The following is a 25,075-nucleotide window of genomic DNA, read 5'->3' as shown; positions in this document are numbered from 1 at the left end:
CGGTTGGCTCAGTGGTAGAGCATCGGCCTGGCGTGCAGGAGTCCCGGGTTCGATTCCCGGCCAGGGCACACAGGAGAAGCGCCCATCTGCTTCTCCACCCCTCCCCCTTTCCTTCCTCTCTGTCTCTCTCTTCCCCTCCTGCAGCCAAGGCTCCATTGGAGCAAAATTGGCCCGGGCGCTGAGCATCGCCCCCTGGTGGGCATGCCGGGTGGATCCCGGTCGGGCGCATGCAGGAGTCTGTCTGACTGCCTCCCCATTTCCAACTTCAGAAAAATACAAAAAAAAAAAAAAAAAGAAAAGAAATCGTTCATTGTTTTAAAAAATTAGGAAATCAACAAGGATGTAAAGGACTATGAGAGGAAACCAGCCCCCAAAACAGAAAGCAGAGACAGATTTCCAGCACGACCCTTATAAAGACCACAGAAGGAGGCATATGTCAACACAGGCAAGCTTGGGAATACAGAAGGACCAAGAAACTTGAAAGAATGGCAAGAAGATTTGAGAAAGAACCAGACAGAACTCTTAGAAATAAAAATTTAAATAATTTAAATGGAAAACTCTGTAAATCGGTTTGGTAGCATCGTATGCAGGCACAAGCATATGCTAACAAGCAGAAAAACCAGCCAGAAGATCTATGTGAAGGAAGTGGAGTAGAGCACAAAGATAAAAGATAAATAGCCCCCCAAAAAAGAAGAGGACCCAGGAGTGAGAGGACCCTGGAGTAAGAGCCGATGTCATTGGACATCGGCTGACCCATGTCCACTCCAATCCAGAAAAAGAGAGACAAAGCATAAGACAGGGGCATCACCTGAGGACACAATGGCTGAGAATTTGCCAAAATTAATGAAAGTCACCCACACCAGGGACTCAGAGGATCCAATCAACTGCTTTTAGATGCAGAACTTAGACCACCGCATATTGACATCAAAGAGAATGATTCTAAATAGCCAAAAAGATACTACTTTCATTTCAAAGAAGTGAATATAATGATAGCAGATGTCTCCTCAGCAACGTCTAAAATAAAAGATGATGAAAAATACCTTTCATGAGCTGAAGGTCACTCTCATCGACAGAGTCCCAGGGCTGACATAAAAAATACATGTGAAGGGTACTGGAGAGAGGACTTCCCTCTGGGCCAACCCTTCCCCAAAAATGAAATGGACAAAATGAAAACCTCTTTTTGGGATATAAGATATCTAATAAGATAAGTGAGGAATTACCAGGCAACAGGCAGGAAAAAAGGAAATCCAAAGATATGAGTCCAGTATCAGCCAACACTTGGGCCCATGGGGTTATTGTCAACAGAGCAGAGGGCTGAGAGGTTGAAGCATGTTTTTAATAGCCTTCTGTGGCAAGCAGGCAAAAATGCCTGTTCAGGGCCCACCAACAAGGGGTTCTCAGTGACCGATTCCTCACTGTGAATTGGGACCCACTGACCTGCACCTTAGGAGCAGGAAGCATCCTGTCTTTGGTCTACCTGGATGGCCCAAATTATCTCACCTTCTGAAGCTATACTAAAGTAATCACAACTGTCGATGACACAGCATACTCCCCCCCCCCCAAAAAAAAAACCCTACTTTGGCAAAAGGCAGTATCAAACTAGGCTTCAAATTAGATCAGCAAGTAAGTGTTCAAAGTAATGTCCAGCCCACAGTCAAAGATAACTGGGCAGGCGGAGAGAGGAGACAGTATAACAAAGAACCAGCACTCACAACAGACGTGCGGCTTCTATCTGGACCACTCGCGCTGGGAGGGGCAGCGGCTAAGTCTCCTGTGGACGGGCTCACACAGCAAGGATGGAGCCTCTGGCCGTGGTCAGGTGCGCGAGTCCAGAAGCACCCACCCCGGGCGGGCTTTGGGCGGACTGCAGCTGGCGTCTCCGTGAGCTTTTCTGAGCCAGAACCTCTCAGCTCACCTGCTCTGGGGATTCCTTATCCCAGAAACCATGAGAGGATCCACATTGTTCTAAGCCAGTAAGCACGTAGTAACTGGGTGTGCAGCGGTCATAACTAACACACTCTCCTAGAGAGAATCTCACCCACAGGCACCAGGAGACACGCCAGGGAATGTTTGCAGCGGGGCTGCTTATTTTAGCATGAAATTAAAAACAACCCAAATTAGCATTCTACAGATTGGATCAATAAACTGGTGCATTTATTAAAGGGAGAATACAGAACAGTAGAAATGAATGACCAGTTGCGACGTGCTATTAACAGCGATGAGCTTCAGAAGCATATTATTGGGTGAGAAGGCAAGTAACAGACATATGTGAAAGGTAATTGCATTTAAATGAAGTAGACAAACATGAAACATTAAAAAAGAATCTACCCCCCAGGGACATCTGATTATGAAAAGATGATTATTATAAAAGCCAGGATAGCAGTTACCTGTGGGCAAAGAGCAGAGGCAAAGGTGGAGGTTTGCAAAACAGTGGTCTGGGCTGTGGTTGACACAGAAATTCGTTGTATTACTGTTCTCTAAGCTAGGCATAGAATTGTATACACTTTTCTGTATACAAAATATAGTTCACAGTAAAAGACACGGAATTAGCACTGTGTAAAGAACCGTAATATCTTTCCAAGGCAGACAAGAGAACCAGGCAAAGCTGAAGTAGGTCAGGACCTTATGGGAGATTAAGAAACAATTTCCTCTGCCTTTTGTAGAGGAAGCCTCTTCTGAGGCTCTGCGGCTGGGCAGGATTAAACCTGTGCTCCGTGACAGCAGGTGCCACCTTCTCTTTCTGGGTTATGCGCAGCCCCGCGGCTGCCCTCTGGAAGGGCATGCTCCATGACTATTTGTTGGAGACTGAGATTCGGGTTGCAGAGAAATCTGTCCAACAACAGTTACCAAGAAGGTGCAGAGAAGTTGTAAGGAGACCAAGGCTGGTGTGGGGGGGTGGGGGTTGCTACCCAGCCACAAGGCCCCACTGCCCGGTGCGCACCCCCTTCCGGGACCCGCGCACTCACTCCAGGCGCTTGAAGCGCTCCGGCCCTGCCGCCACGTACTTCCCACCGGTCTGCAGCGTGTCCAGCCCCAGCACTGGGGTCCCGCCCGTGGGCGTGTACAGACGCCGCACCCCGAAGGGTGTCTCCACCTCCTGGGTCAACTGCTCCAGCAGCGCCTCGAAGGTGGCCACGCGGCGCCGGCCCAGCACGAACTTGCGGCCCACGAAGAACCGGTCCCCGTTGCGGTACACTAGGATGGTTTTGGCGGGTGTAGTGTCCACCAGCAAGTAGGGGCCTCGCGTACCCATAGCTCCAGGAGAGCGCACCTGCTGGGCACCGGTCAGGCACCCGGGCGCTAGAGCACCTCACCCGGCAGCCAGAGGCGCTAGAGCAGGACTGCCACCCACCCCCAGCCGGGCGCTCCCGCCTATGTTGACGCCACCCCGGAATTGTGACCGCGAGGGGCGGCTGAGCAGACAGGCTGAGGGGCATCAGAGAGCCCGGACAAGCGTGAGGGCAACAGGAAGCCAGGACAGATGAGAGCGAGACAAAGTCCAGACAGGCGCGGAGGTGGCGAACCTGGGCAGGCGCGTAGGCGGCAGTGAGCCAGCGGGACAGGTGAGAGCAGCAGAGCTCGAGGAAGGGAAAGGGGGCAGAGGCTTCTACAAATGGGGCAGGAATGGGAGCTGCTGGGCATCCAAGTGCCCACAGGACACCCCACGACACTCAGTCCTCCTCCGTAGAAGCTGGGGGACCAGTGGGAACAGGGCACGGGCATCAGGACTGTCCTCAAAGCTGAAACTGGGTGGTGCTGGAGGGTACTCAACCTTCCAGAGTCTCAGTACCCTTCTCTCAGCATCAGCAGCCAAAAATGTCCCAGAATTCCTGGCGTGGGGTGGGCAGCGTGTTTTTTCCCCCTGAAAAGAAGTGTCTGCACCTGTCCCGGCAGTGAGGATGACTTCAGGTGAGTGCGTAGTGCCAGGAAGGTGTACAACCAGGGGCGCCTCTATTGGAAGAAGAACAAGTCCAGCAACAGGTGTGCCTGGGAAAGTAGTTTCTGGTTCTGGATAAAGATACGCCAGTCCTTTGTGAGCTGGGACAAAGAATGATCTAGAAATACATGGTCCTGATGGGCATGAACAGACTTCTAAGGACAATAGGCAATGTCTTACCTGTTGGACTCACATGCAGAAAGTGCAGAATATTGATACTATGAATATCAACATCTTGTAGCATTAAAAATACGTTGTCCTGGCCCTGGCCAGGTGGCTTGGGGAATAGAGCGTCCTCCCAGTGTTAAGAGGTCAAGGGTTCGATCCCCCGTCAGGGCACATACTAGAAGCAATCAGTGAGTGCACAACTAAATGGAACAACTAAGTAAAATGAGTTGATGCTTCTCTCTCTCTCTCTCTCTTTCTCTACCTCCCTTTTTCTCTTTCTCTCTCAAATCAATGGAAAATTAAAAAAAAATAGAAATAAAATAAAAGATTAGTTACCCTTAAGCAAACACCCACCATCCACAGCCTACAGCCAATTCTTAAATCACCACACCCTTCATGGCAACATGGAATAACAGACGTCAACATGTGAGCGACCACTTTATTAAATCACCAGGAATTCGGTTGCTCTTAAAAAGATTAATTGCCAGAAATTTGTTAAGGGTTAGATGCTGCAAACACTTCCAAGGAAGAATGGGGCTGAGTGGTTATGTAACCAACATACATACAGCAGCTTTGGGTGGTGGGGGTCAAAGGTTGGCTCGGAACCCTGCCTTCACCAAAAACCTCATCATGGGTTTCTCCCGGGGCCGCAGGAGGCAGATGGAGCTGGGGAAGCCCTTGAGACGCAGGCGGCTGACGCCCCCATCCGGCGTGATGGTGAGCCTCGTGTGGGTGATGACGTCCTGGAGCTCCAGGGTGAGGCTGTCGAACACATGGCTTTCATCGGGGGACAGCTGCAAGAGAGGCAGGCGTAGGAGTCCTTGTAACAACCCGATGGGCTAACCTGCCCAGAGCAACCCATGGGTTTGGAATAAAGCACCTTAAAACATAAGTTACTCACTGGTACTAATTTGGCTAACCACAGAGATTTGCTGGCAGGGAAAGAATACCCAAGTAATGCTGACATGAACACCCAGGCCCCCAGGAGGGTTGTGGTGCTGAGGAGTTCATTAAGTGGACAATCTGATAAGAAAGGGAAGTGGACATGGTGTCTCCAGACACCACCTGCGGACATGGTGTCACCCACCCTTAGGGGGGAGCAGCCCTCACCCTCAACTCTGACCCACAAGTGAGTCCCTTCCTGGTCGGTCCAGAAAGACACTCTGGGAACATCTCTGTGCCACCCTCATGTGACACACTGTTACAGCTTTAAATAAGCTAAAAAGTTAATATAATGCGGAAACACTTCTCCATACTTATATTCTCTGCACATGATGGTGAACATCAAAATCTGACTGTTAGAGCCTGACCAGGAGGTGGCGCAGTGGATAGAGCGTCGGACTGGGATGCAGAGGACCCAGGTTTGAGACCCCGAGGTCACTAGCTTGAACAGGGGCTCATCTGGTTTGAGCAAAAGCCTACCACCTTGAACCCAAGGATATTGGGTCCAACAAGGGGTTACTCGGTCTGCTGAAGGCCCCCGGTCAAGGCACATATGAGAAAGCAATCAATGAACAACTAAGGTGTTGCAATGCGCAATGAAAAACTAATGATTGATGCTTCTCATCTCTCTCCGTTCCTGTCTGTCTGTCCCTGTCTATCCCGCTCTCTGACTCACTCTCTGTCTCTGTAAAAAATAAATAAATAAATAAATAAAACATTTTTAAAAAATCTGACTGTTAGATACGCAGAAGTATGAAAAACAGGGCCCTTCTTTTTATGATGTCCCTGCACAGGTGAGACTATTAAAGGCTTATTTGTGTTACTGTTAAACTGAAGCCACACGGATGGAGCCTTCTGATGGTGACCTTGCCGGACAAGGCCGGCCAGGAGCCCTTCCAGTCCTGCACCTGCGTGACTGGGAGCAGCGCTTTCCACCGGTGGGCAGGAAGGTCCCACTTGTGCCTGATCATGTCTTCCTCCTCCTGCATCGTCAGGATACAACCATCCAGGCTGCAGCTGGCTGGAGAGTTGCCTATGGGAACAGAGCAAAGAGTGACTTTCTCCATGCCATCTGCCACTCAGCACAGTTTGGTTTATGAAACAGCAGACATGTTAAATCAGACCCTCGAACCCAGCAAACAACAAGTCACTGTTTGCTCTGGGAAGCAGCAAAAGTACGAGGCCTAAGAGAGAAGGGGCATCCCAGCGTGGGATGGAGCCAGATTGCCCCTCCCCCCAAATAGGTGGTGTGTTTTGTGGAGGACTGAGCAGTGGCCTGACATGGGTCCTGGGCTGTGCATCCAAGTGTGAAGCAGTGGCCCTGACTTGGAAAGGGGACTGTATTTGATAAGCTTCCTAGACTGCGGATTTACTTCCTTGCCATCGTGCCGTGTGGCTCTTCTGAAATGATATAGCTGGGAAATCTTTTCCTTGTGGCGGCGTATTTCGGAATGGAACACTAATGGAGAAATGCTGACATCAGTTAATCAGTGCTTAGCACCGATCAAACACATGGGTTCAAAGGATTCCTACGTGTTCTCTGCGTGCTGAGTTTCTCCTCGCTCTGGAATGTCGTCTGAGTCGTGTGCCCAGTGTGGTAGAGGACCTTGATGGAAGGACCCTGCCCTCTGTGAGCACTCCTAGAGGGTTCCTAGACTTTTAAGACTCACAGAGGAGGGGTTTCTGACAAGAAGCCTGATAAAAGAGGCTATTCATTGTCCTCATGCTCCCAGGTGACTCATCTCTTAAAACAGTGGTCTCCACGGTGGGCAAGCACACCCCTGGGGCATATATGCAAACCCAGAGGATGCAGGAGAAAAACATCAGAGCGATGATTTTTGTTTCTGTAATGTGCACACCTGCACGTGTGTATACACATACTAAGTTTTGCACGTTTGGCATGAGTGGATTCTGCACGCTCCCTGGTACCCATGACTGTTGTGATGGGGACAGGCTAAAGTGGTACCAGTGGGGTATAGGTAAAACACACTGCAGTTTACAGTGCCCAGTTTTGTGGATTTCCTCATCCTCACTTGGTCTTGACTAAACTGTCCCTGACAAATATAAACAAGCGACTTGAAACTATTTGTGCAGAGAGCCATGAACTGAAGTCACTACTGAAAACACAAGCATCCACACACAAGAGCTGATATCTCTCCTAACCCTCTGTCTCAGACCTTCCTCTGTCAAAACAGCCGTGTTGACATTGGAAACAAGGGTCGGCCAATTGGGCTACAACACAGTCTTCCACATTGAAGAAAGAAATTGGAGAAGACACAAACACATGGAAGGATAGACTGTGCTTGTGAGTGGGAAAGATGAATACTGTTAAAATTATCATACTACCCAAAGCAACTCACAGATTCAACACACAATTCCTATCAAAAGACCAGCCAGTCTTCTCAGAACAAATAAGACAAATAAGCCTAAAATGCACATGGAATGACAGAAGACCTTGCCTAGCCACAGGATTCTGAGAAAGAAGATCAACATTGAAGGTACCTATGCTACCTGTCATCAAAACAGCAGAGTACTGACACAGAAATAGACATACAGATCAATGAAACAGAATGGAGAGCCAACAATAAGTCGATGCCTATATGGACAATTAATATATGCAAAGGAGGTAAAAAATATACAATGGGGTAAAGACGATCTCTTCAACGAGTGTTGGGACGACTGGACAAATACTTGGAAGAAAAGAAAGTGCACTACTCTCTTACACCATATACAAAAATGAATTCAAAATAGGTTAAAGACCTAAATGTAAGGCCTGAAAACATAAAACTCTTAGAAGAAAACATAGGAAGTCAACTATCTGACATCAGTCTGAGTGATATCTTTGGATATAACCCCTCAAGCAAGGGAAACATAAGAAAAAATGAACAAATGAGACTCCATCAAACTAAAAAGCTTCTGCACAGTGAAATAAACCTTCAACACAATGAAAAGGCAACCTACTAAATGGGAGAATATATTTGCAAATGATACACTGAATAGCGGGTTGATATTCAACATATATAAGAAACTCATACAACTTATAACAAAAAAAATTCACAATCCAATCGAAAAAAGGGCAGAGGACATCAAAAGATATTTTGCCGCAGAAGACACACAAATGGCCAAGAGACATAAGGAAGATAGTCCACGTCACAAATCATCAGGGAAATGCCAATTAAAACCACCATAATATACCACCTCACACCTGTCAGAATGGTTATTATCAAAAAGTCAACAATAAAAGGTGCTGGCAAGAATGTAGAGAAAAGGGAGCCCTTGATGCACTCTTGGTGGTGGAACTGCAAACCGGTGCAGCCCCTGTGGAAAACAGGATGGAGAGTCTTCAAAACATGAAAAAGAGATGTACCGTATAACCCAGCAATTTCACCTCTGGGTATTTATCCAAAGAAAATGAGCACACCAATTTAAAAAAAAAAAATACATGCACCCTTATGTTCATTGTCGCATTATTTACAATAGCCACGATACGGAAGCAACCTAAATGCCCTTCAGTCTAGCAATGGATATAGAAGATGCAGTACTTTTACACAATGGAATATTACACAGCCATAAAAAGAATGAAATCTTGCCATATACCTGGATGGAGCTAGAGGGTATAATGCTGAGTGAAAGAAGTCAGGCGGAAAAAGACAAATATATAATTTCACTTATACGTGGACTCTAAAAACAAAAACAAGACAGAAACAGACTCACAGAAATAGAGACCAAAGAGATGGTTACCAGAAGGGAGGGGACGGGGGATGGGTAAAAGAGGAAGGGGAACATAGTCAACAGTATTGTGATAAGTTTACATGGTGACAGGTGATTAGGAGAATTAGAGGGACGATCACATTGTTAGGCATAAAAATGTCAAATCACTAAACTTTACACCTGAAACTAATATAACCAATAGATTGCATAAAAACAGTACTTAAAAATAAATTTTTAAAAAGCCTTATGCCCAGAATTAATACCAATAATAATAATAATAACAGCCTTCCAAAAACTAGTACAATCAAGACTTCTTGATATCATTAACTTTCATCCACTACCATTGAAGGTGGATCTCTTCTTAAGTATATATGGGGCCTTGATATAATTAATAATTGAGTGAAGACATTTATAAATCAGACATCCAAAATATGAATATAAACTGCCACCATTTATTCAGAGACGACTAAACAATCATGAGACAGTACTCATCAAAATTTCAACTAGAAAATATAAAAGTTGAGTAACCTATTCTGAATATTTAAAAATAATGGCACATAAATATATTTTATAAAAAGGAAGAATAGAATATCAGGGGTGCTTGTTTAAATAAATAAATAAATATATATGTTTTACCGTGGAAGTGAACAATTTTTTAAATGGGTGGCTAAGTGGATAAAAGATTGTCCCAGTACACTGAGGTCATAGCTTTGATCCCCGGTCAGGGCACATATGAAAAGCAGCCAGTGAGTGCACAATTAAATGGAACAACTAAGTGGAACAACAAGTTGATGCTTCTCTCCCTCTCTCTCCCTCAAAACAATGGAAAAATTAAAAAATAAAATGAAAACATGTAGCTCCCTTGCCCTAAAAATCTACCTGGAGGAGTAATGGTCACCCCAACCAATCCACTTAGGATCCCTCCCTATAGGAAGATGCCTCCACCCCATTCTTGTCATGACCTAACCACAGAGTGCTTCCTAAGGCTCTTTCCAAATGGGATTTGGAGCCCTACGGTAGAGAGCCTTAAAGCATCGTAGAATCTCCTGTGTTTGGAGTCATGAAGCTCAGCTCTGACATTTCACAAAGGAGGAAACCAGCATACCAAGAGTTAGAGTAACCTACTCAGAGTCACACCACTGGCTGGCCGGTTGGCTGGCTGGTGAGTGGAAAAGCCAAGCCCAGAGTCCACTGTCCTGAGCCCCACCACCCACCACTCACAGGACACGTCACCATCTTTGTAACCAGGATGCCAACTAAAACGCATCTCCTCCTGACTGAACAGGTACCTTTAAAATAGGTTGTATCGATTTCGATTTTGGTTATCACTCCAGGATGTGCCAGTCGGAACATGGCCCATTCACAGCCGGGAACGAGGAGGGTGCCGTCCTCACTGTTCTGGAATTCAAGAGGAAACGTGTGAGCTTGCTGCTGGTGGTCATTCGAGAAACCAGCAGTGAAACATGTTGACGTGCGCTTACGTCACTTCTTTGCTGCCTTACTGTGAGCGTGTGTTCTGTGACCCAGTGCGTAAGTTAACTTTTTGTGCCGGTTGCCTTTCTGCCTTTGTTCCTCCCCTGCTGCATGTCGACTTGTGAATTTAGTATTGGGCAGTTGGCAGGTTTTTACAAATTTCTCGTATGATTTTCTACATCAATTATAAATCCATGTGCAATGTGACACACAACGGGGTCTTTATCTAACCCAGCCCATATTATAGGTCCTCTGATCCGTTTGTTTTCACCTTTCAAGTAGATATGTTCTCGGTCAAATTTAAACCAATATATAGGGTCTGCCTTCACACTTTAGTCTGTAACAAGGAGAGTTTATTCACTTAGATCTGAAAGCGTTGGCTGACGTGAAAACCAACCCAAGAAAGTGATGTTTACAACCAAATTGTCAGTGGGATTTACAAATGGGAAAGTGTTTTTTGTTTGTTTGGTTTTTTTGCTTTTATTTGGATTTTCTTATACTCGGATGCCAGCCAAGTCAAACAGCTGAGTGGTCTCTAGAGTCCTCTATCTGTCACAAGTTCCTGGGATATGCAAATATTAAAAATTATTAAATCATTTTTTTTATTTTGGGGGGTTTTTTCTTTCTTTTTTTAGCAAGAGAGAGAGAGAGAGAGAGAGAGAGAAGGACAGACAGGGACAGACAGGAAGGGAGAGAGATGAGAAGCATCAACTTGTTGTAGCACTTTAGTTGTTCATTGATTGCTTCTTATATGTGCCTTGATGGGGGACTCCAGACAAACCAGTGACCCCTTGTTCAAGCCAGTGACCTTGGGCTCAAGCCAGCGACCATAAGGTCATGTCTATGATCTCACGCTTAAGCTGGTGAGCCCGCACTCAAGCTGGCGACCTCAGGGTTTCGAACCTGGGTTCTCAGCATCCCAGGTTGACGCTCTATCCACTGCGCCACCGCCTGGTCAGGCTAAACCAGTTTTTTTTTCTTCAGATCAATCAATGCATTTATATCAGTCAATTGTAGATCCTCTTGTTTCTTTATTAAAGAAAGAGAGAGAGACTCAACAGAGCATTTGAGTTGCTGCCGGTGGCCCACAAGTTGGACTGGCTGGGTCTTTGCCCCGATCCAATAACGAAGCCATAGGGAAGTTTGGAAAACATGGAGAAGTGATAAAGCTTTTAGAACAATGCGTAAGAGGTTTCTAAAATAAGAGTTTCTTCCTGGCCTGGTGGCTCAGGTGGTTAGAGCGTCATCCCAACACGCCAAGGTTGTGGGTTCCACGCCCCAGTCAGGGCACTTGAAGGAGCAACCAACGAATGCATAGATAAGTAGAACAACAAATCAATGTTCCTCTTTTCCTCTCCCCAAAATCAGTAATAAAATAAAATCGTTTTCTTGATGTAAAATGAAAACTGTCACTTTTCAGAAATCTATAAACAGGGACGGTGTTCAGCTTCTTGCCTCCAGGATGGGTGGCCGGTCGGGCCTCCTCGCTGTCTCCCAGCCATCCTCTGCCGACTTCGGCTGGCCTACTCCTGCGGGAAAGAGCATCACTGAATGGGACAAACGTGTTTTTTTCTTAAACGTGAGGACGGGCTTGTTCATAGGTGTCATTCCCTCATGGTCCCATACACCTGAGCACAGCTGCCTACATTATTTTCATTGAGTTTAACGGCTCAGCAAAGTCACACACAGCCATAGGGCTAGCAAATTGTACTTCTCCTGTTATGCTGACTGCTTAACCCAAAATTACGAAGGAAAATCACTGTTGACTTCCTTCATATCATAAAGGCATCAAGTCCTACATATGGACAAATAATCTCATCCACATCCATGCTTTGAGATGAGCCCCTCCCTACCATAGTGAGGACTTTAATGCTGGTGCCCAGACACCCCAATAAAAGCCAGGTTCTTGAGCACTGTCTCACCTATTATTTTGTTTGGGTGCCCAAAATACGCATTGCTGAATCCTACACAGGCACCCCCGCAAGTGATGGCCGCCAGGTCTATTGGCTCTTTGGGGTCCGTGGCAGCCCAGTCTTTGTGTCCAATACCGTATACCCGAAGACGTGCAATCCCACCATCTGGAAAGAGAAGGTGCCTTGATTATTGTTTCGTGGGAAAAGTAGCCCTGTGGGGATTGTAAGCTACAAAAGCCCTTCCCATTTGCAGGCTCTGTCTTTCATTTGCACTAAGCGCACGCCCTGGGGCCTTTGCCCCTGCCAGGTCCTCCTCTTGAAACAACTTCCTAGGCTCTCCCAAAGCAAACTGGTTGTTCTGGGATCCCACCTCAAGTGTCACAGCCTCGGAAAGTCTCCCTCCCCTCACTTTCTAACGTCACCTCCTCCTCACTCCACCTGCCCCCTCCCTGCCTGACTCCCCAGGTTAAGTTTATCACCACCCCTCGCATTTTTACTCCACAGTCTAATCACAGCCTAAAGTTATCTCTTTTTTTATTTCCGTCCCTGCTAACACGTCTCCTAAAAACCAGAATATAAACTCTTTGAGGTCATATTATCAATAGCTGCCTCTCTTGTTCCCTTCTGATTCACCGGTGCCTAGAAACCATTGTGGCACAAAACAGATGTGCATTTTATTATTGAATTAATAACTCTAGGAAAAGTCAAAAAGCAATTGAGAAATTCACTATAGATAGGATGTTTGCTGCCAGACGTTAGCATTGCTGAATTCCACACAAACTCACACAAGAGCTGGATGTTTTTATTTTCACAGTGATATGTGGCCTAGTGATGCAGATGAGAAGACGAAAGGTGATGTTTACAAAATCAAATCACATTAGCCCGAGTTTAGGTCTGAAGAGCAGAAAGTGGCTACTAACAACAACTCACATACATCATCTGGTTTAGACCAAGTGAACTTTTTTACATCTTTGGTTATGACTTCCACGAAGGTAAGAGCTAAGATATAGATATAGATATAGATATAGATATAGATATAGATATAGATATAGATATAGATATAGATATAGATATAGATAGATATAGATATATAGATATAGATAGAGAGTTATATATACATATGTATATATAAACTCAAAATCATTATTAGTGACCATCACTTCAAAGAAACCCAAATGGAATTGGGCTGGTGCATGAAGCAACTTCTTCCCAGGGCACTGTTGAAAGAAAAGAGAGCAATCATGATGGCAATTAGTGGAGCTAATTGTGCGAGTTAGGGAAAGAGATAATCAGAGAGAGTTCAGACAAAACTGTCATCTCAGGGTCACTGTGGGCACCAAGGACACATGTCCCTAAGGAGCAGCATCAAAAGGCTCTCACTGTGAAGGTGAGACAGGTTCTGCTAATGCAACACTGCCACTAGCCAACATGAACTCATCTGGAAAGGTGAGTGTGTAATTCTCCTATGGACAGTGTACACACATATTTCCTCTCCTCTTAAGTGCTTTAAAAAGCACTAGTATAATATAATATGTGTGCCACGTATTGATGGGGTTATAATACATAGACATGTCATTTATGTGTAATATATTCACCAGCGACAAACAGGACCAAAAGGTTTGTTGGGAGCATGGCTGTATTGGGCTGAGGAAACAGCCCAATGGAAACTCAAAACCACAGAACAAATGGAGAAAACCAGAATTGATAATGAAGGTTCATATAACAAATCTTAAATAAATATGAAGTATAGACTTGCTCTCTTGTATGCTCTCAGCTGCTTCAGAAGACATAACATTATATAAATAACTGTGACAATGTATCGTTGGGTTTAACATTTATAGATGTACTTTGGGTAACAAGGAAGCCACTAAAAAGGGGGAAAGGAAGAAAAGCTATAAAAGAGTAATATCCCTAAAAGATAAAAAAAGTAAAATAGTAAAAAAAAATCATTAAAGAAATAAAAATGCTAAAATAAACCCGTGTGTCTATTAGTCAACTAATGTTTGACAAGTGGCCAAAGTCAGTCCGTTGGGAATTAAGAGCCTTTTCCACAATAGTTCTCAGACAGCAGATCTCCACATGCAAAAGGATGAGATTGATCCTTACCTCACAGCATAGACAATAAATTAACTCAAAATTGAGCAAAGACCTAAATCTAGAAGCTAACCTGATAAAATCTTAAAAGAAAAACATAAGGATTTTCTTCATGATCTCAGATTTGACAGTGATTTCCTGGGTATGACCCCAAAAGCATGAGCAACAAAAGAAAATAAAAGCACATAGTTAAACATCAAAATTAAGAATCATTGCGTTTCAAATGACACTACTAAAAAAGTGAAAAGACATCCAACAGAATAGGAGAAAATATTTTGCAAATTATATATCTGGTAAAGGGTTTGTTTTTAGAATCCACAGAGAGCTGTTATAACTCAATCATAAAAGACGAAACCTCAATTGAAAAATGGGCAGAAGCTCTGGCTAGACATTTTCTCAAAGCAAACATACAAAGGACCAATTAAGCAGCCAGAAAGTGGTCAACATAATTAGCCAGCAGAGAAATGCAAATCAAAATTACACACTTCACATCCTCTAGAATGGCTGCAATCAGAAGTCAGATGATAATAAGTGTTGGCAAGGATGTGGAGAAATGGGAGCCCTCACACCCTGCTGGTGGGGATGTAAATGGTACAGCCACTTTGGAAATCAGTCTGATAGTTCCTCAAACAATTAAAAACAGAGTTATCAGCCTGACCAGGCAGTGGCACAGTGGATAGAACATTGGACTGGTATGCAGAGGACCCAGGTTCAAAATCCGAAGGTCACCAACTTGAGCAAGGGGTGACTCGGTCTGCTGTAGCCCCCTAGACAAGGCAAATATGAGAAAGCAATCAATGAACAACTAAGGTGCCGCAGCGAAGAATTGATGCTTCTTATCTCTCTCCCTTCCTGTCTGTCTGTCCTTATCTCTCTCTCTCTCTCTCTCTCTCTCTCTCTCTCTCTCTCTTTCTCTCCCTGTCATTAAAAAAAAAAAACAACAGTTATCATATGATCCAGCAGTCCGAATCCCAGGTATATACCCAAATTAAAACATATGTCCACACAGAATCTTGTACAAGAATACATAAAGCAGCGTTATTCGTAAGTAATAAGTAGACAACAGATGAAAACCATCCCAAGTCTGTCAAGTGATGGGTGGATAAACCATGTGGTCCATCCATACAATGAAGTTTTATTCAGCCATAAAAAGGAATAGAAGGCAGACATGGGCTAAGCATGATGGGCCTTGATGACATCATGCTGAGTGGAAGAAGCCAGTCACAAACAACCGTGTAAATGAAATGTCCAGAATAGCCCAACTGTCAAGACAGAAAGCAAACTAATGGTAACTTGGAGCTGGGGGCAATAAGGGTTGATAGCAAACAGGTAATGGGATTTCTTTTTGAGGTGATAAAAGTGTCCTGAAGTTGACTATGGTTGAGTGTTACACAGATACTATGTATTTATTCAGGCTTTCAACCACATACTATAAGCCAGGGGTCCCCAAACTTTTTACACAGGGGGCCAGTTCACTGTCCCTCAGTCCGTTGGAGGGTCGGACTATAAAAAAAAACAACTATGAACAAATCCCTATGCACACTGCACATATCTTATTTTAAAGTAAAAAAAACAAAATGGAAACAAATATAATATTTAAAATAAAGAACAAGTAAATTTAAATCAACAAAATTGACCAGTATTTCAATGGGAACTATGCTCCTCTCACTGACCACCAATGAAAGAGGTGCCCCTTCCAGAAGTGTGGCAGGGGCTGGATAAATGCCCTCAGGGGGCCGCATGTGGCCCGCGGGCCGTAGTTTGGGGACCCCTGCTATAAACCATTGACGGGTGCAGTCTAAACAGGTGAATCGGGTGGTATGCGAATTACAACAAAGCCATTATAAAGTAAAATTAAAGGAGGGTCTTGTGTACATATCACCTCATGCGCTGATATACCTGTGAAAGACAAGTTCTTAGGCGATGTCTTAGCCCCATCACATACTAATTTACTTGGTCGTTTTTTATAATTCTCTATGGACTGGTGGGTTAAAAAAAGAACTGTCGCAGGGAACACAAAGAACAAACTTGAACCCTAAAGTGCTGGAGATGTCAGTGGCCACAAAAGAAACGGTGATTACATTTTATATCTCTAAATATGCCAACATTAAGCAAAGAAACCAAAGAAAGGACCCAAGGAGATGGGTCCATCCCATATTTACCTGGGAAAACGTTGAGTCTTATGTGAGTCCATCTGTGCTGGGAACTGATGAGAAAATAATTGTGGCTGGAAGCAGGGTTTTCTGGTTTAAGGTCTGTCATGGGAACCAAGTGATCCCAGTCGTTGGACTTCAGCTGGCAATAAATATTAAAATGTCAGCAACGGCTGCAAGGAACAATAAATTCTTATATCCTAGTGCCCAGGTAGGGCTGGCAGGGTGGAAGTACTCTAACAAGGGATGCCGCCTGGAACACTTCAATACAATAGTGATAAAGATCAGGTTTAACGAGCAGCATGAGGGCCCTGGTTGTTTTCATCCTGATCAAAACAGCCACCAGTTTGCTCAGTGGTAAAGCAACGGCCCAGCATGTGGAAGCCCCAGGTTCAATTCCTGATTGGAGCACACAGAAGCACCCATCTGCTTCTCCACCCTTCCCCCTCTCACTTCTCTCTCTCTCTCTCTCTCTCTCTCTCTCTCTCTCTCTCTTCCTCTCCCACAGCCATGACTTGGTTGGAGCAAGTTGGCCCTGGGCACTGAGGATGGCTCTGTGGCTTCCATCTCAGGCACTAAGAATAGCTCGGTTGCTGAGCAACAGAGCAGTGGCCCCATATGGGCAGGGCATCGCCCCCTAGAGGGCTTGCTGGTGGATCCTGGTCAGGGTGCATGTAGGAATCTGTCTATGTAGGAATCTGCTTCTGCCTCCCCTCCTCTCATTGAATTAAAAAAAAAAAAAACAGCCACTGGGTGAGAGTGGTGGGCAGTGGGCAGGGAGAGTTGAGGTGAAGAACCAGATCTGAGATCCTTCCAAATGTCTCTACCTTAAGCGTTCTTAAAAAGGAGACACCAGCCTGACCAGGTGGTGGCGCAGTGGCTAGAGCGTCGGACTGGGATGCGGAAGACCCAGGTTTGAGACCCCGAGGTCCCCAGCTTGAGCGTGGGCTCATCTGGTTTGAGCAAAAAGCCCACCAGCTTGGACCTAAGGTCACTGGCCCCAGCAAGGGGTTACTTGGTCTGCTGAAGGCCCGCGGTCAAGGCACATATGAGAAAGCAATCAATGAACAACTAAGGTGTTACAACGCGCAACGAAAAACTAATAATTGATGCTTTTCATCTCTCTCCGTTCCTATCTGTCTGTCCCTGTCTATCCCTCTCTCTGACTCACTGTCTCTGTAAAAAATAAATATAAATTTTTAAAAAAAAATTAAAAAAAAAAAAAAAGGAGACACCAGATGGCAACATGAACATTCAAGTAAGAGCTAGGGCTGTTCCCTTGGGCCACGAGATCTGGGGTAACCAGGCTGGCCTGGACCCTGCTCCAAGTTTCTTTAGACCAGGACTTCCCTGGAGGCAGAACCGTCTGCCCTATTAGTTACTTCCTAGTCTGTTACAGGTCAACGCTTTTGTAAAACACAATATGAATTCATTACCGGACAAATAGCATTAAAAAAAACATGAATGTACCAAAACACAACCCCAGATTGTTTATTAAATTCATCAGGTGTGGGGGCGGGTCCTTCCGATGGCCCCCATGGTGATTCTATCACTCAGCTTCCTTCCCAGCCTGCCTCGCGCCAGGGCCGGGCTGGGCCAGAGCAGCCCAAGATGGCTGACTTGGAGGATCAGGTGTCAGATGAGGAGAAGATGATTCTGGATCACCTGTAGCTCCAAGAAGGTTGCTGAGGGCCAGTCAAAAGTGGTGACTCCCACTGGTCTTCGCCAGTTTCCAGCCTGGGAGGTCCAGGGCCGGTACATCCAATGGCCAGATACGGAGAGCATCAGCTCAAGACCTAACAACCATAGTTAGAGTGGTATCTTAAAGAAAGGCTCCTCACACCTGACCCAGCTAAGGCATAGAAAACATTGTCACAAACAGCAAAAAGAGCAGTAGCAGCAGACAAGTAGTCCACAGCGGATTACAAACAGCTGAAGCTATCCCAGGAAGATTTAGAAATTACATAACTAAAAGCTGGAGTCAGACAACACCAACCCTATACTCAGCTACACAAACAACATATTTGAAGGAGCAGTCTATATCGAGACAAAATGGGAAGACAGAGAAGTGCAATTCAAATGAATCAACAAGAGAAATCCCCAGAAAAAGAATTGAATGAAATGGAAATAACTAAGATGCTGTATGCAAAGTTTAGAATAATGATTGTGAGGATGCTCAAGGATCTTAGAACAACCATAGATAGACAACATGAGCACCTAAACAATGAGATATCTGGCATCAAAAAGGACATTGAAATCATAAAAAAGAATCAGACAGAAATGATAAACACAATATCAGAAATGAAGACTACACTACAAGGAATTAAAAGCAGGTGGGATGAAAAAGAGGATTGGGACGTCAGAGTAATGGCGGGGTAGGAAGCAATACCAATAAATCTCCCCCAAAACTCAACAAGATCTTCAACCAGAAACAGAAAAACCTATCCTTGGAGCCTCCAGATGTTTCACAATACACCCGAAGGTATGATAGAGCGAAAAATTGGCTAAATATATAACCAAACCCCGAAGGAAATGGGGAGTAAGAAATGCTCCGCCTTCTTCACTAACCTAAACAAGGCGGCTTTCACTGGAAACTGAGAATATAGAAACTAAGATAGGCAAAGGGGGTGAATAGATCCAGGCCGCGGCACAAACAGCCGAACCGGGCTGTGGCACGGAGATCCAAGCCGAGGAAAAACTGTTCCTGTGACAACCCGGGCAATACAGCTAACACTTGCGCCAAACCCAGACAAAGAAAGACAAGTGGGGCAGCCATTTTACCCGATGTCCTGGTCGGCACGCGCAGATAGTGGGCGAGAGATTCCTTCCAAAGCCCCGGGAGTGTGCGCCCGGGTTGTCCCACAGAGAGGCAGAGTCAGAGGCATTTGTGTGGGCCGAAAGTGGAATCTCTGGGCTGCCCCAGCACCCTGGGGGAGCCGCGCACGGGGAGGGAGAGAGAACTAATTCCAACGCTGGAACTTTTCCGTGCGGGAGGGGGTTTCACTCAGAGGGTGAGGCCACTGGTCTGATATCCTGGTCTGCACGTGCAGATAGTGAGCGAGAGATTCCTCCGAGTGCCTCGGCAGTGCCCATCCGTGTTATCCCACAGAGGGGTAGAGTCAGGGGTCTTTGTGTGAGCCAAAAGCGGAATCTCGGGCCGCCCCAGCGCCCTGAGGGAACTGCGCACGGGAAGGGAGCAAGAGCCAATTCCAACGCTGGAACTTGTCCGTACGGGAGGGGTTTCACTCAGAAGGTGAGGCGGCTGGCCTGATATCCTGGTCAGCGCACACGGAGAGTGGGCAAGAGACTCCTCCCAGCACCTCAGGAGTGGGAGCCCGTGTTATCCCACAGAGGGGCAGAGTCAGGGGCCTTTGTGTGGGCCGAAAGCGGAATCTCAGGCCGGCCCAGCACCTTGAAAAAGCCGCACACAGGGACGGAACTAGAGCCAATTCCAACGCTGGAACTTTTCAGTGCGGGCGGGGGGTTTCACTCAGAGGGCGAGACTTCCGGCCTGACATCCTGGTCTGCGCGTGCAGATAGTGAGTGAGAGTTTCCTCCAAGCGCCCCGGGAGTGGGTGCCTGCCCGTGTTACTGGACAGAGTGGCAGAGCCAGAGGTCTTTGAGTGGGTGGAAGCCCCGCCTGATTATGCTAGCAGCTCTGACTGACTGAGCCTTACCCAGAGCCCTGTGCTGAGTGTGAATAGAGTGGGGAGTGGCCAGCTCTTTGAGTCTCTTATTATCCAGGCAGAGGCAGCAGCAACCCCATAGCTGGATTATCAGGCTACTAATTGAGGAAAGAAAGACTAGGAGAGAGGCTCCAGGAACACGGACTCTCTCACTGTTGGAGCCTATAAATGCTAATGAGCCTCGACTGCCAACGTGACTAAAGCACAATACATGACATCGCCATAGAGACTTATCAACTGCAAACCTCTACCTGAGCGTGCCAAAGGGGCAGAACCCGGGGTACAGAGTCACCAACCAGGAACAGGGAGAGAAAAGAAAAAGCAAGAAGATAACCTCTCAAAATCAAGAATAATCCGCAGACTTTATAACCTATCCCATTTTATTATATTTGTTCGTTTGTTTCTCTTATCTTCATCCTTGATTTTTTTTTTTCCTCCTCCAATTTGGTCGTTTAACTCTCTACCGGTCTTACTCTCTCCTCTCCTTGAACTACACTACCCATAAGTGTTACATTATCTTTTCTTTCCTCTTCCTTTATCTCTATGAGGGTTGCACTCCAAAACTCTTAACTCTCTCTCTCTCTCTCCTCTTTTTTCTTTTTTCTTCTTTTAGTGGTTCCCTCTTTTCTCTCTCTCTCTCTCTCTCTCTTTCTTTTCTCCCTCTATATTAGTTTCTTTCTTTCTCCTTTACGTCTCCTCTCATTCAAACCTCAATAACGAACAAATTATCTTATCTGGGACTCAAACTTATGTTTGTGGCATTTTGGGGGGTTTTTAACTCACTAGCAGTGCTCCCATCCCTGGCTCTCCATTTTATCAAGCTCTTGTTTCACTAAATACAATAGTAATTTTTTAATTTGTCCCCTCATTTTCCTGTTTCCCTCTTATTCCTCTCATCATAACTCTTAGTCAACCAACACCTAAACGCAAATCATTTTATTCTTTTTTTTTCTTCTTCATTTTATTCTTGATACAAATTTTTCCTTATTTGCTTTTTGTGGGTCCATACCCCCCCTTTTTTTAATTTTACTTTTATTTTTATTTTTTTTGCCCCTTTATTACTTTTCCCCAATTCAGGCCCTCCATTACAGGCATTGTTTGTTCTATTAAATACAATATAATTCACAGTTCACCACAAGATTTTCTCAAGAAAGAGGGGAGAGGAGAGGAGAGAAAAAAAGGAGGGGGGGGAATAATTTCCTTTTTTTAATTTTTATTTTATTTTATGTTTCTTTATTTCATTATTAATTTTTAAAAAAAACAACTTTTTTCAATTTTTTATTTTTTTAACTTTTTATTCCTTATTAAATCTCATTAATACTATAAACAAAACCACCCTCAGATGCCATTAAAGAAGAGAAAATCGAATATCATGGATACAAAAGAAAGAGAGGTAACACAGATAGATGAGGAAAAAATCTATGGAGAAAAAAATTTAATATATTGGAAACCTTGGAGCTAAATGACAGAGAATTCAAGATAGAAATCCTAAAAATCCTCCGAGATATACAAGAAAACACAGAAAGGCAATTTAGGGAGCTCAGAAAACAACTCAATGAACACAAAGAATATATTTCCAAGGAAATTGAAACTATAAAAACAAATCAAACAGAGATGAAAAACTCAATTCACGAGCTGAAAAACGAGGTAACAAGCTTAGCTAATAGAACAGGCCAGATAGAAGAGAGGATTAGTGAAATAGAAAACAAGCAACTTGAGGCACAAGAGAGAGAAGAAAAAAGAGACTCAAAAATTAAAAAAAAAAAAATGAGATAGCCCTACAAGAATTATCTGACTCCATCAGAAAGAATAACATAAGAATAATAGGTATATCAGAGGGAGAAGAGAGAGAAAATGGAATGGAGAACATACTCAAACAAAGAATAGATGAGAACTTCCCAAGCTGTGGAAAGAACTAAAGCCTCAAATTCATGAAGCAAACAGAACTTTGAGTTTTCTTAACCCCAACAAACCTACTCCAAGGCACATCATAATGAAATTGGCACAAACCAACGGCAAAGAAAAAATTCTCAAGGCAGCCAGGGAAAAGAAGAATACAACATATAAAGGAAGGCCCATTAGATTATCATCAGATTTCTCAGGAGAAACTCTACAAGCTAGAAGAGAGTAGACCCCAATATTTAAAGTCCTGAAAGAGAGGAACTTTCAGCCACGAATACTATACCCATCAAAGCTATCCTTCAAATATGAAGGAGAAATAAAAACATTCACAGATACAGAAAAGATGAGGGAATTTATCATCAGAAAACCCCCACTCCAGGAAATACTTAAGGGGGTTCTCCAATCAGATACAAAGAACAAAAAAAAAAACAAAGCCACAAGTAAAAGCTCCAAGAAGAACACAATAAAACCAAATTTAAACTGTGACAACAACAAAAAGAAAGGGGGGGGGAGAGGATGGAGATTAACAGTAGCAAAGGACGATGCAGTCCAAAAGTACTCACAAAATAGTGCACTACAATGAACAAGGTAGGAACCCTTTTCATTACTTAAAGGTAACCACCATTGAAAACACCACCACAGAAGCACATGAGATAAAAAAGATAGCAACAGAGGAAAGATGTATGGAATACAACCAAATAAAAACAAAAGATAGAAAAACAAAAGAGAAGGATCAAACAAGACACAAAACTAACAGAAAACAATCTATAAAATGGCAATAGGGAACTCACAAGTGTTAATAATTACACTAAATGTAAACGGATTAAACTCACCAATAAAAAGACACAGAGTAGCAGAATGGATTAAAAAAAAATCCAACTGTATGCTGCCTACAGGAAACTCATCTAAGTAACAAGGATAAAAACAAATTCAAAGTGAAAGGCTGGAAAACAATACTCCAAGCAAATAACATCCAAAAAAAAGCAGGCGTAGCAATACTCATATCTGATAATGCTGACTACAAGACAGCAAAAGTACTCAGAGACAAAAATGGCCATTTCATAATGGCTAAGGGGACACTGAATCAAGAAGACATAACAATTCTTAATATATATGCACCAAACCAAGGAGCACCAAAATATATAAGACAGCTACTTATTGACCTTAAAACAAAAACTGACAAAAACACAATCATATTTGCAGACCTCAATACACCGCTGAAGGCTCTAGATTGGTCATCCAAACAGAGAATCAACAAAGATATAGTGGCCTTAAACAAAACACTAGAGCACCTGGATATGATAGACATCTATAGGACATTTCATCCCAAAGTGACTGAGTATACATTTTTCTCCAGTGTACATGGATCATTCTCAAGAATTGACCATATGTTGGGCCACAAAAACAACATCAGCAAATTCAGAAAAATTGAAGTTGTACCAAGCATATTTTCTGATCATAAAGCCTTGAAACTAGAATTCAACTGCAAAAAAGAGGAAAAAAATCCCACAAAAATGTGGAAACTAAACAACATACTTTTAAAAAATGAATGGGTCAAAGAAGAAATAAGTGCAGAGATCAAAAGATATATACAGACTAATGAAAATGACAATACGACATATCAGAATCTATGGGATGCAGCAAAAGTAGTGATAAGACGGAAGTTCATATCACTTCAGGCATATATGAACAAACAAGAGAGAGCCCAAGTAAACCACTTAACTTCACACCTTAAGGAACTAGAAAAAGAAGAACAAAGACAACCCAAAACCAGCCGAAGAAAGGAGATAATAAAAATCAGAACAGAAATAAATGAAATAGAGAACAGAAAAACTATAGAAAAAATTAATAGAACAAGGAGCTGGTTCTTTGAAAAGATCAACAAAATTGACAAACCCTTAGCAAGACTTACCAAGGAAAAAAGAGAAAGAACTCATATAAACAAAATCCAAAATGAAAGAGGAGAAATCACCACAGACACCATAGATATACAAAGAATTATTGTAGAATACTATGAAAAACTTTATGCTACTAAATTCAACAACTTAGAAGAAATGGATAAATTCCTAGAACAATACAACCTTCCTAGACTGAGTCAAGAAGAAGCAGAAAACCTAAACAGACCTATTAGTAGAGAAGAAATAGAAAAAACCATTAAAAACCTCCCCAAAAATAAAAGTCCAGGCCCTGACGGCTATACCAGCAAATTTTATCAAACATTCAAAGAAGACTTGGTTCCTATTCTACTGAAAGTCTTCCAAAAAATTGAAGAAGAAGCAATACTTCCAAACACATTTTATGAGGCCAACATAACCCTCATACCAAAACCAGGCAAGGATGGCACAAAAAAAGAAAACTACAGACCAATATCTCTAATGAATACAGATGCTAAAATACTAAACAAAATACTAGCAAATCGAATACAACAACATATTAAAAAAATAATACATCATGATCAAGTGGGATTCATCCCAGAATCTCAAGGATGGTTCAACATACTTAAAACGGTTAACGTAATACACCATCAACAAACAAAGAACAAAAACCACATGATCTTATCAATAGACGCAGAAAAGGCTTTCGATAAAATACAACACAATTTTATGTTTAAGACTCTCAACAAAATGGGTATAGAAGGAAAATATCTCAACATGATAAAGGCCATATATGATAAACCATCAGCTAACATCATAGTAAATGGCACTAAACTGAAGGCTTTCCCCCTTAAATCAGGAACAAGACAGGGTTGTCCACTCTTATTTAATGTGGTACTAGAGGTTCTAGCCAGAGCAATCAGACAAGACAAAGAAATAAAAGGCATCCATATTGGAAAAGAAGAAGTAAAGGTATCACTTTTTGCAGATGATATGATCCTATACATTGAAAACCCCAAAGAATCCACAAAAAGACTACTAGAAACAATAAGCCAATACAGTAAGGTCGCAGGATACAAAATTAACATACAGAAGTCAATAGCCTTTCTATATGCCAACAATGAAACAACTGAGAATGAACTCAAAAGAATAATCCCCTTCACAATAGCAACAAAAATAAATAAAATACTTAGGAATAAACATAACAAAGAATGTAAAGGAC

At 43.5% G+C, this 25,075-nt stretch overlaps 2 protein-coding genes across 2 annotated transcripts in view; both read right to left on the bottom strand.

The window, feature by feature from the left end:
- The window catches only part of DCDC2C (doublecortin domain containing 2C), a 39,075-nt gene extending 35,822 nt beyond the window's left edge, over positions 1–3,253 (bottom strand). The window contains exon 1 of the mRNA XM_066386568.1: positions 2,967–3,253. Coding sequence (XP_066242665.1) covers positions 2,967–3,253 — 287 coding nt within the window. The remainder of the gene's footprint in view (positions 1–2,966) is intronic.
- Positions 3,254–4,692: 1,439 nt separating this feature from the next.
- The window catches only part of ALLC (allantoicase), a 40,431-nt gene continuing 20,048 nt past the window's right edge, over positions 4,693–25,075 (bottom strand). The window contains exons 7-12 of the mRNA XM_066385641.1: positions 16,401–16,533; positions 12,154–12,309; positions 11,687–11,760; positions 10,048–10,156; positions 5,956–6,080; positions 4,693–4,899 (exon numbers count right to left, since the gene is read on the bottom strand). Of these exons, the coding sequence (XP_066241738.1) occupies positions 4,693–4,899; positions 5,956–6,080; positions 10,048–10,156; positions 11,687–11,760; positions 12,154–12,309; positions 16,401–16,533 (804 nt within the window). The remainder of the gene's footprint in view (positions 4,900–5,955; positions 6,081–10,047; positions 10,157–11,686; positions 11,761–12,153; positions 12,310–16,400; positions 16,534–25,075) is intronic.

Source organism: Saccopteryx leptura, chromosome 5 (genome assembly GCF_036850995.1).
Source record: "Saccopteryx leptura isolate mSacLep1 chromosome 5, mSacLep1_pri_phased_curated, whole genome shotgun sequence".
NCBI lineage: Eukaryota > Metazoa > Chordata > Mammalia > Chiroptera > Emballonuridae > Saccopteryx > Saccopteryx leptura.
The sequence above is the reverse complement of the archived record's forward strand: the minus strand, read 5'-3'. Positions and strand labels throughout refer to the sequence as shown.